Raw genomic sequence first — 12,753 nt, 5'->3', positions numbered from 1 at the left:
TTTATAATGCCAGTAATTAAGTTGGCGGTAAATAAAAATGCATTCATTTCTATCAGAAAAGCTAATTACCTCAATGCAATGTAGTTTGTTGCTTCAACTTAATTTCACCAGACATTGTCATAACTTAAAAAGCTTGATGCAAACTGTTGCGTTAATTTTTTTTGTTGAGCCAAAACATTATTTTTTAGAGTGCACTTCAGCTCTTGTACCAGTTAAGGACCAGAGCAATTTTTGCCTTTCCATTATATGCTTTTTGTTTTGGTAATAATTTTCTGATAATGAAGCAATGCATATATCTTTTTTTCTGGAAACACTTTGGTTTGATGGTCTCACAAAAATCATTTTATTTTATACACAATCTAAAGGCAAAAGACACAAAAGAATTCTATGGCCATGGCATACACTTTCATTTTAGAACTTTAACATTATAATAGCAATACAAATAATAGTTATTACTGACAATCCAATATAAGCTTATTGAAAGAGTTCTACCTGTCTGCTGGTCATCTCTTTTCACAACTTTCTGGATTCCCAGCATGCTTTGCAGCTTCTCCTCTGTGGTTTTCTTTCAATTTCTAAGGACTACATATCTCATTGTACCTTGTTACCTGCAAACAGTGATTCCTGTTCTGACTCCTCCTCCTGAAACTACTCCTCTCAGCACTTCTGTAGTTCAGAAGGCAGGCTCTGTGAAATGTGACACACAGCAGAGCCTACTCACAGGGCATAGTGAATGCATGTCACAGAACTCAATAAAGTAGATGTGTGGGGGTCTTCACAAAGTTTACAAACTTCAAGATTGTTCAGATTAATAGGAGTAGGCTAGAAATAATTGAACTGTAATGTGGAAATAAATATATGATTTTACATTTTGACCATTCTGACCTTAGATATGCTTTAACAAAACTAAAAAATTGTGCTTTTTATTCTACTCTGACCAGTGTTCTTTTCAAAGCAACTAGCATCACTGTAGATAAAAGTATGACATGACACCTAGGGCTCCTTCACTTTTTACAGTGCATAACACATAGCACAAAATGCATATGCTGGCGTGCAATGTGAATGTGTGCTGCCAGTGCTGCAATGTGTTGTGCCAGCACATGGCATTGCTTGTTTTTTATTTCAGATGCGTCAAACCAGAGGTTTGACTCCAAAGCTCTACAGACGTACTTTTCACAACTGTACAGTTTGGTTTCTGTGCTGCTCTTGCAAACTGCAGGACAAAGCTCTTGCTGATATGCACATTTTCACAATATTATTAATTGTATCTGTCATTGCTAGAACCATTTATGAATTATAAAGAGATGAAATGTACTCAAGTGGCATATTCATTAAGGCATCATAACAGCAATGATGATACTGGAAGTGCAGTAACCCATAGCATCCAATTAAACTTAGTTGCACTGCAGTCAGATCAGTAAGATGATTCCTGATTTGTTTATATGGGTTACAGCTCTTTCATTAAAAGGATAAAATGTTTCTATGAGATAAATACAAAAAGTGATTATAGCACACGCCAATTATTTCTTGTATATTATACAAGAGGTAAAATTACCTGAGATGTGAAAAAGTTCAGCTCATTTTCAATGTTCTGATAAATATAGTCCTCTTCACAGGAAAAAGCACGCGTTCCACCCCCAAACTCAGCTTTAACGTTTTTACGTAGACCAATCTCCTCCGCACCGCGGAGCAAACTGCAAAAGGTAAAACGGGGGAAAAAAAAAAAGACACTTACTGACACAGTACTATGGAGAAACATATGTACATGTAAGTTTTAGTATAATAATAGAATAATAGCAAATAAAATAATTCAATTAATAAAATAATTGAATAATGTTGTAAACAAATCATGCCAAACTGAAACATAAGAAATGGAATATATGTAGAAATGGGATTGGTGTGGTCATTATTCTTGTAGAAAAAGTGATAAACTGGGAGGTGTGTACAGGAGAAAGGAAAATTACAAAACCTGCAACTTAAAGAACAAGCATTTGATTTACCAGGTTTCTATTTTGCAAATAAAAGATGCAAACTACTTTTCAAATCAACCTCTTATGGCAGATGTCACAGATAGTGGAAATCAGAAAGATACTGGAGCCAGCACAGATGCCAATAAAATTATTGGAACGGCTAATTGTATCCAAGCTGTCTCCTTTATAAATTCAATTACTTTTCCAAAGTAGCAACCCTCCTTGTGTACTGTTTTCCGGGTCCACGTGTGGCTCTAACAGTCCTGGAGATGCAGATGTCTTTATTCTGTCTGGCTCCATATTTCCTGCATGCCACTGCAAGCTGGCAGTAGTCACACAAAATTGAATAAACCCTGCATCCATTGACTCATAGACTTGAATGTGCTCTTCAGGGTGTAGAAGGTACTCTGCATGCATCATGTTTAAGATATGCAACACAAGAAAGTTCAACATAACTGAGATACTGGGGATAGCAGAACTAAGGCACCTCCCTTTCATTATCTCCATAGGGATGACCCATAACTTATATGCCAACTATTCTGTTTTTCATGGTTACCAGGGGACTTTATTTGCATATTGATGACTTGGGCAGGGCTTAGCAGGCATGCAATCATATGACACTATATTTGTACATATTACAGCATGTTCATGCAAATGCATATGGGATTTTTTACTTTAGCCATGTTTTAAAAAACAAAAAAAAACAAAACACAAAACCCCATTATATATATATATATATATATATATATATATATATATATACACACACACACACATATATATACATATATACACATAGATAGATAGATAGATAGATAGATAGATAGCTCTTTCACCTGTGTAAAATAAGAAAAAAAAAAACATAAGGGGCTATGATTCTTGAATTAAGGATATGTCCACCTTTTGTAACATGATATATGTTACACCCATATTCAGGATGTAACATGTTACTGTTACAACAGCCTCCACATCCCCCTGATGCCCCCTTGTAACAGCAGGCCAGGGATCCTCTCCCTCACCCGCTGTCTCAAGTATATCGGCCGCGTCATTTGTTCACAGAGTTTCGTGAATGGGAGAACTACAAGAACCAACAGCCTTTGTGGCTTTTGTAGTTCTCAATGAACTACCAAGGTGCTGTCGAGCTCTCTAGGTACTGTAGTTCATTGATACTTTCTGTAGCTGCCTGCCCATGCGAGGTACGAGCAGACAGATACACTGACAGTCTGCTGGAGCCTGAGATTGCACCCATCAATCTGCTGATCATGGGTGCAATGCTTTGCAGACTCCTAGTTAAAAAAATAATATGATAGATAGATAGATAGATAGATAGATAGATAGAAATGCACATTGTTTACCTGCAACATTTTCTTTACAAATGTGAACTTATCCTTTAAAGCAGAACTAAACAGCCCACAAATTTTGAGACTCCAGGAGCTTGAACTATAATGTGCTCAGTGCCCACTGGGAAAGAAAAAAGCTGACAGGTAGGGAAAAACATTTCTGACAAAAAAAGGCATACAAAGTCTCTCCTGGCTTAAAAGTGCAAACCCTTATACAGTCTCTGAAAAGCGATCCACAGTGGACACACTATGCTAAATCTGCCATGGCCTTGTCACAAAGGATTGAGACCGTAGCATGTAAACAGCCCTCTTTAGTTGTATAGTTGGCTTTAGGAGGTTGGTCAAATCATAGCTCAGGCTCTGTTCATACCTGTGCATTTTCATGCACATTTACTGAAAAGCAACAGCACACAAGATAGCATTTCTCATTCTATTCTATATCCATTTATATCTATGCACTTTCCTTTTTGGAAAAGCTTCAGGTGTTTTTTTTTGTGAAGGATGGTGCAATTTTGAGTCAATAGGCTTCAATGAAAGCGCACATGCATTTTGGTGCATTTTTGAGTTGTTTTGTAGCATGACAGCAAAACACCACCAGCATCATCTACTCTACTGGCTGTACAGAACGAGCAAGTGAGAAGGCCACAGCATGGTTGACACAGAAGAGCTAATCCAGCTGATGAGGGCAAGACCTTCCTTCTTTGACCCATCTGACACCTACAAAGACTGCACCTATCTGTGAGAGAGGATGGGAGGACATTGTTACTTTTCCACACAGAAAGTAAGCAAACCTATGTTACTTTTGGAACAAAATGACACATCTGCATGCAAACGTGTTTTCTCTATTGTCACTATGCATTAAAAAAAAACAAAAAAAAAAAAAACCTTTTATAGCTTGCCACTGGCCAAAACCAAAGAAACATGAAGCATGAAAACGCATTGCCAATGCATTAAATGTACATACAGTAGATGCATAGCACAAAGAAGCAGAAGTCTTATTGTAGGTATTTGTAAACAATCAAGTCGTACTATCCCCTAACCGCCCTAGAATTGTAAACTTTTTTGTTGGACACAATGGATGCTGTACATGAACAGTAGCATGCCATGGTTCATTAGTTGGTAGATCTCATTTAGATTTACCATCAACTATATAGCACAAAAGCTTGTCTGCTTTGATACAAATTGAATTGGCTGTTTAGATCTGTCCTCATATTACATAGTTTTGGTAACTCTAAAGGAGTTAAACAGACTGTACAATTAGATTGTAAGTAAAGGATTTGCATATTAAAAAGTTGAGGACTACATTCCCCAGGAAAAGACACTTGGGGGAATTGGTAGAGGAAGGCTATAAGGTTTGTGATCTGATTAAGAGACATAAGATCTGATTAAGAGACAATAAATATATCTGAAATGTATCAATAAGGCCTTTATTTCTACAACTAGATGCTCTGAAGGTAGAATGGTGATAATACTTGTCACTGTTTGAGGTGTGGGGCCAAATTTACTCCAAATTGAAATATTTACTCTTTGACTGTAGAAAGGTTAAAAGGCTTTGGAATAGAATTGAGGGTAAGTGGTTTAATGGTGAGACAAAAAAATATTTTAAAAAAGATTGTGTTTCTACCTAGTTCCCAGGAAAGGGATGGCAATTTTGATAATATTGATTACATTAAAATAATTACTCAAAAGACTGGTTAAGAGAAAGGTACCTCAAAAAAGTAATATAATATATCATACTAGTAGATTTTTAATAGTATAATTTTTTGTGGCCTTGGGTGTTCAGGCTCTAAAAATGGATAAGGTGGTTTGAAGATGGATAGGGTAAATATAGAGAAAAATAAAGTTTTCCAATAACTTAAATAAGGTTTTATAATTACCTGGTGTTATGTATTTTTTGTATTTACGATGACTATACAGATTTAGCTTAAAGAGGTTGTAAACCTCTAGACGTGACATATGAACAAAGCACATCCCTCTAAAGTGTGTACTTGTCTCAATAAAGAGCACTAAGTGTCATTTCTGTCAGCTGCTTCATTCCTCTGTGATCAGCATGAATCACTTCCGACAGGTTTTCCTGACACCAAGAGAAAAATGGTGACAGGGGAGGGAGTGCCAGCAGTTTGACAGCCTCAGATCTGTACCTGTGAACGGTGTGGAGGGGGAGGGTGGTATCTCTTCCCTCCAATCAGCTCTCAGAGCTCTCCTCACTGAGCACTGCAGTGTGTAATTTCAGCTCTCTGCCCCCTTTTTCTTGAACTATCAAACAAGCTTTATACATTCAGTACTTTGAATGGATATAGAGAAGAGAAGACTGCAGATAGGTACAACCTATGTAGGGGGATTTGTTATGTCTCTGTGTATCACCTGAGGTCAGTCACTTCAATGAGTATATTTAAGGTTTACAACCACTTTAAAACATAAAGTAGAATTTAAAAAAAAGATCAACTTTTACCACACAATGTTTGCAGAACCCTTTGAAGAAGTTTTTACAATTTGCACTAAAAGGTTTCTGGTTCTGAATACCATATATAAATGAAGAAAGAGTCCACAGCTAAAAGTGAATTAGCTTATCTTTCCAACCAGTTAGATTTTGGGCTTTAACACTGGTCCCATTCAGAAGCTTCTGTTTTCAGCAACATAAATTTTAAAGTATGGTAAACAACCTTTATAACTGAAGGCAGCAGCTTTGCCAATAAGCAATTTTTAACTTGCCATAGTGAATACTTTTAAGGCACATACTTTTCATATGTTGCTGTAACAAAAAAGGCATAGATTCGGGTATGTCGGTGATGACGGATCTGCATTATTAGCTCAGGGATTCCCAATCGTACATGATTCAGCAGCCAGAGCAGTGTGTGATCATCTGTTGTGTCTGGAAGCACATAAAAAGGTAAAAAGCACAATTACATCATGACTTCATGAAAATATCCTGGTGTTAAAAAGTTTAGACATGTAAACTGTAGAACGTACCTGCAAATGTCATGACCACATCACAATTTTCAGTGGGCACAGTTCTCATCCAGGATTTATGTGATGTGATGTACCTGCCAGCTTGGAGGAGGCGCTTTCCAAAAAGTTTATCTGTTGAAACAGAGAAAGTAGTTGACATAATTTGTTTTAGTTGACAAAAAAACAAAAAAAAACAAAAAAAAAAAAAGACTACAATACTAGTTACTTTGCTATTGCTTGCATTCAACTTACTAGAGCAAATAGACACAGTTACATATCTTTATAAATGCCATTAGCCCCAGGTTACCTGTTTTCCTAAGAAGATGGAATAAGCTTTCTCGTAACAAAAAACATTCTACAGATTAATACAGATTAATGTTCTCACTCCAAGAGATCATCAGCCAAGCTAAAATACTGAACACACTGCTAAACATAATTTCAAGCATGACACACTAATATACATGGCAATTAACTAGCCTTTTAGTTTCCTCTTTTACAATAATGCGCATTTCAAGCAATCTGTCATTAGAGCTCAAATTAGTCTGTGTTGCTAATTGATGTTGTTCTCATCTGCATATATTTTATCCAATAGAAAGATATAAAGTGACATTTACTATTAATATGCATTTTATTGGTAGAATGTGTGTTTAATGTATTACTGGAGAGACTTTTTAAAAGTGCCCCAAGTTCCTCTACAATTGTAAATGTTACACAAACCTGAAAAATGGGTTAGTCAAGTGCAAGGGTTCTATTTTTGTTTCTAAATAGGCCTTTTAAATAATTGTATTTTATTAAGCAAAAGAAGAAGATTACACAAGAATTCATAGCAGTCTGACACTGTAGAGCTGATCTCATAGGAGATCCAACCTACTCTAGATCTGGGCGCCATAAGGAAAGGCTGTGGGGAACTGCTGTGTCCTACAAATGGTTTCTAAGAATCAAGACCATCATGGGAACTAAAAAAAATATTACTCTTTTGTTTAACTGTTTCACTACTGAAATGGTGAAAGGAGGAAACATTGTTTGTAATTAAGTGTTCTTGCATGGCAATACCACTTACTGTTATCTCACATATATATTCTTGTTATTATAGCCAAATTTACCACCCTATCTCCTCCCACAGTTTTTACTCTACATAGACAGTAATATACCGAAACGTGCGGACTGTTCCCGATTGGTGTGCTATTACTTTGTGGAACGTTTTGCCGAATGGTTCACGAAATATCAGCGTTTTTATGGTGAAATTGTTCCCATAGGAAGGAATGGCGGAATGTTCAAAACTAGAGTGGGAGCTGACAAAAGCTAGAGTATGAGCTGAAAAATCAGGACATGATTTCTAAACTGCCATCAATCCCTCATTTTCAAGCCCACCTACACAAATCTTATATCAAAACGTTCAGCTATCCCTGCTGCCACAAAAAAATGTCCACGGCTAAGCCATAGTCCTGATAGTTTTCACAATATGACCATTTGTTTGCAACTCACGCCGCCCATTGACATTCATTGAAACTGCACTCTAGCCACCTCAAATTTGAAGGGCAATTTCTAAACTGCGACTGTGCCTTCATTTTTAATATTTCAGAGACATACTATGCATCAAAATGTAGGTCTGGGTCTTGTGATTCTCACAATATAAAGCTCTTCGCTGTAGGATTTATAGTTTTTAAAACTACGACCATTTGAAGATGCCAGTGAAGTGAGCAATTTGGAGCATTTTGTTTTTAACCGCTCTTCTCTGCCCTATTTGAAATCTAATTTTGAATTGGTGACAGTTTGGCCGGCTTCTGGTTAAAGGTTTGGAAATAAGTTTTCTACAGTAGAGAGTATTTGAGGTAATAATGCTGCTAATGTTTTTATAAATGTATGTTTTAATGTAACTGTGAAGCACTTTGGGCAACAATATTGCAATTAAATGTGCTATATAAATAATTAAAAGTTGAAATGCATTTCTCACTCTATCAAGCTTGCCATGTGCACTTTTTAAATTTGATCAATCAATTGGTTAGTGTAATGTTTACTGTCTTTACTCACTTCAAACACTCCACACAGTTACTCTGCCCACTCCTTAAAGTTACTCTGCCCAGTCCAACCTTTTCACAGTTACTCCAGCCACTCCAACCACACAATAGTTACTCAAGCCACTCCACCCAGTTACTCCGCCCACTCCAGTTGTAGACTACTGGTGGAGGCAAGAACACTTCACACAATTTCACCAGGAATTGTAGCTTTTCTAGTTTATTTAAGATTTCAGATTAGTGAACACAAATGGTATACAAATTGAACAGTCTGGCCAGCGTAATTAATGATTTCACATCTATATTCAAATAAAGCAAGATCTAAAAAGGCCAAATGACCACGGGGTTGATTTACTAAAGACAAACAGACTGTGCACTTCGGAAGTGCAGTTGCACTCATTTTCACCTGAGCTTAGTGAATGTGGTGAAGATCTGCTGATTTCCATCATCATATCATGTGCAAGCAAAAATGTTATTTTTATTGCATCAGACTGGGTATTCTCTGCAAAGTAAAGCTTCACCATGTTTACTATGCTCTAGGGAAAATGAGTACAATTGCACTTGCAAAATGCACAGCTTATTTTCCTTTAGTAAATCCACCCCTATGTTTCATCTTAATACCTTACAACGGCGTTTCTCTGCCAGGATTCCTCCAGAGGTTGCAAGGGGATCCTTGAGAAATTAGCAATTTCTGCCCCTCTGATAAGTTCCCGGTAACACCACTGATCTTTTTTAGCTATCTATGAGGGGGTAATTATTTCCAATGACCACAAGTGTAAAGAGCATTCTTCCCAGTGACCATCTCACTAATGTATCATGAGTTTTAGATATAGTCATTTTTAGCAGAGTTTCCCTGAGATCGGAAAGTTATTTCAAGGGTTCCTCTGCGTTGAAAAGGTTGAGAAAGGCTGCCTTACAGCGTTGCACAACAGAAATCTTAGGTTTTTTCTTAATCTAAAACAGGGTAGGGGGCGAGAAGAGAAGGACAGGATATATAGATTACCCTCCAGCTCCACGAAGCAATATCATGCTATCTGGGGAAGGAGGTGGAAAGATAGTAAAAAATGGAGGGGGGTGCATGGCTAAAGGAAGTATTTTTTATTAAATTGTTTTCACACAACCCCTTACATTAAACTTAAACTTGTAAGCTGTCAAACTGACCACTTAAACAGTGCAGTGAGGAAAAATTGTGTCTATTAATTGAATATTACCATGGGTACCCTCCCCATGACCTAAAACAACCTACTTGAGGCATTAGGAGTACCAAAGACCATGCAGCCTATCAAGAATGAGCTGCAGATTTTTTTTTTTCAGGGGCCCATTGAAAACACATACTTGGTGCAGAAGGGTATAATGCCAGCATAGTAAGACTTAATGCTCTTCAGCGATAGTAGCTCACTTACAGTAATCATTTGAGAGAGGAAATACATATAGCTTTTGAGGGTTTTTTTTATTATATTTTACATGGACTTCATAAAATAGATGATGCACTATTTCATTACTGGACTTCATTCAAAATAATAGAATTATTCTAGGAGAGATTTGGCAACATTCAATTCTTTTCTAACTCAAATTTATCTACTTACACAAAAGATTTCATCAACCTTACTCCTCAAAAATGAAAAATAGCGCACTTCAGTCAATATCAAGAGTTTGCAATTCTATTTAGATAGCAAAAAGCTGCTGAACTGCACAAAAGAACAATCTCATTGGCAGAAATATGGTGAAAACATATGTTAAAAAAAAAAAGCAACAGGTTGCAGTATAGCCTACAAATTCATGCTCTATCTGTAGTGTATCCCCAAAATGAACTTGTACAGGCTACGTGATATGTGTTATGTGAATGCACATCAGTGCAACAAATGCCAATATCTTTGCCATTTTAACACGAATTGAAACACCATAAAACATTTCTAAACAATACACAATGCACTTTATTATGCATTAAGAACAGCACTTTATTATGCATTAAGAACAGTTGTTGCCTATAGGAATCAATCAAGAGTCCTTGCCTCATTTTCTCAAAGAGCAGTAAATTGTTGAGTATGGATAACGTCTGGTTACTTTTTCACTGTCCCATTTTTACCATGAGAAAATACACAGTTTTACAAAATCAAAACATTGGACTACGGTCTTCCCTCTTTTTTTCCCCATTTTTGGGACAGCTGGTATCCTAAAGCATGTGATTATCTTTAATACTTTTACATACCACTATGTAGTTGTTTTTTTTAACTAACTATATACACTAGGACACATAAATGCTTTATGTTATTAAAAAGACAGCTTTGATTTTGCTTTCCTTTTCATGTCTAGAAGATAAACTGATATCAAGAAACCTGTAGGCAGGGTTGATGTCTGGACACTGCAAAGGTCATTGGAACCTGATCTTGTCACAGTAACCCACTCCTGTTAAATATAGAGCAATCCAATGACTACTCCATCTACAGCTGAAGGGTTAATTTCAGCTCAGGTTGAATTTAACTGCCAACCCATGTCACTTAGTACCACATATGAATTCAAACTATTACTCATTACTGCTAAGTATTTTACTCTTCTCTCCTAATAGTCTGCAAAAAGAAAAGTGACTGATACATGTTTACTGTCATAAGCAAAAGGTCTCATAACCAATGTGGCTAATTACTGAAACATGGTGCATCTGCTGAATCCAAATTTTGACACCTGTGACACATCTGTTTCAGCCATTTTACTTACTAAAAAAGTAAAATAAAAATAAACTTTTAATTACTTCCACTATAGTAAATAAGGGTTCTCTATTATGCACAGTACTGACTTTAACTAGCTAGTTGATACTTGTCCACTTCCTTACGCGCCTGACCACTGATTAGTGACATTAGTGCCAAATCATGAAAGTTAATTCAGGTACAACTTTTATTTGTTCCAATAAAGTTGTCTTTTGAAGAATGACAACACAATTTAATGATTATACAAAAGCCTTCCTTCATTGAGGCGTAGGTATTTTCTGCTGGAAAAATATGGATGGATAATTATTATCCTTGAGTTATATTTATCAGATGCAGTTTCAGCGTGCAGTGCTAGATCAGTGCTGAAACTGCATCTATTAAATATAACTCCAGGACAAAAATCATCCATCACAGTCGTATAGCTGGAACTGGGACTCATTGAACAACTCTAACTGGTTTAGCAGAGAAGCTCTTTGTATGGTCAACTGATGTTTGCAAATACAGTCAAGAGTGCAATGCATTATATCAATTACTGACACCCACGGCTTTATTTTGATGTTAACTACTTTACTGTGGACCCATAATTTGCCATTAAGTCCAAAGCCGTCCATTGAGTCCCATGTTCATCAAACAATGGCTGCCTTCAACACTGTTGATATCGATGAGGCATCTTGAATCCTGGTACTGGAGTCTGAAGCTGTCATAACTGAAAATCCGCACTAAAAAAAAAACTTGCTATGTTTTAGGCCACTTCTCAGTAAACTATTCAAGTCTTTGTTTATGTACTTTCACACCTATTACTAAAGTAGGGACAGATTTTAACCGCCTCCCGCCCACCATATAAGGTAAATACAGGCGCAAGGCAGTTCTCTCATTCTGGTAGGACGTCATATGATGTCCTCTCACTCTAACCGCGCATGCGCTACTCCGGGGGCACACAGTGTGGCGATCGGTGGTGCGCTGTGTCCCTTGGACACAGCGGATCACTGGTCAACGAAAAGAGCCGAAGACGTCAGCTCGATCATGTGATCAGCTGTGTCCATCACAGCTGATTGCATGTAAATAAGGAATTTACAGCTCGTGAGGAGAGGAGAGCCGGTAATCGGCATTCCTAAGAGGGGAAATGTACACTGATCATCAGGGCACTGATAAGTGTGCCCTGATTATCAGTGTAGCCCCAGCAGTGCCACCTGTCAATGTCCATCAATGCCAGCTGTCAGTGCTCATCAATGCCACCTGCCAGTGCCCATCAGTGCCACATCAATGCCACATATCAGTGCTGTGACGAACCGTCCCTTTGTGATAACATTTTGCCCTTTCTGTTTCAGTTTTTTCCCCTTGGTAAAGCTGTATATGTTTAGCAGCTGTTATGTAGACAGGCATTCTACACTGTTTGTTTAGGGTAATGTGAACTTGTAGTCTTTCATGTCTATAGAGTTCATACTGTATTGTTGTGTCATAGGGTTTTGTTGTGGGTGGGGAAAACCCAGTGCCAGGCTGTCTGGTGGGGGTGGGGGTGGGGGTGAAGCTGTATATAGTGAACTGTGTTCAATGAAGATTGAGTCATTTCACCCTACATGAAGTCTCGACTCGTGGTTTGGGATAGCAGGGAAGGATTGGTTTTCAGCTCTAATACCTGCCTTGGCAGAGCACTGGAAGACTTGCCGGAAAAGGGGACCATTGGCTGAGACGCATCGCTCCACACGAGGAAGCCCAGGCGGAACGGTTACGTCACAAGTGCCTACCAGTGCACATCAATGCCACATATCAGTGCCCA

At 37.6% G+C, this 12,753-nt stretch overlaps 1 protein-coding gene across 5 annotated transcripts in view; it reads right to left on the bottom strand.

Annotated features, from left to right (window-relative positions):
• The window catches only part of ANO8 (anoctamin 8), a 131,764-nt gene that overhangs the window by 60,635 nt on the left and 58,376 nt on the right, over window positions 1–12,753 (bottom strand). For all 5 annotated transcript variants that reach the window (XM_089670845.1, XM_089670846.1, XM_089670848.1 and 2 more), the window contains exons 2-4: window positions 6,281–6,391; window positions 6,050–6,182; window positions 1,556–1,694 (exon numbers count right to left, since the gene is read on the bottom strand). In XM_089670845.1, coding sequence (XP_089526971.1) covers window positions 1,556–1,694; window positions 6,050–6,182; window positions 6,281–6,391 — 383 coding nt within the window. The remainder of the gene's footprint in view (window positions 1–1,555; window positions 1,695–6,049; window positions 6,183–6,280; window positions 6,392–12,753) is intronic.

Source organism: Staurois parvus, unplaced genomic scaffold, assembly GCF_062004578.1.
Source record: "Staurois parvus isolate SC_StPar_1 unplaced genomic scaffold, SC_StPar_1.0 ptg000096l, whole genome shotgun sequence".
Lineage (NCBI taxonomy): Eukaryota > Metazoa > Chordata > Amphibia > Anura > Ranidae > Staurois > Staurois parvus.
The sequence above is the reverse complement of the archived record's forward strand: the minus strand, read 5'-3'. Positions and strand labels throughout refer to the sequence as shown.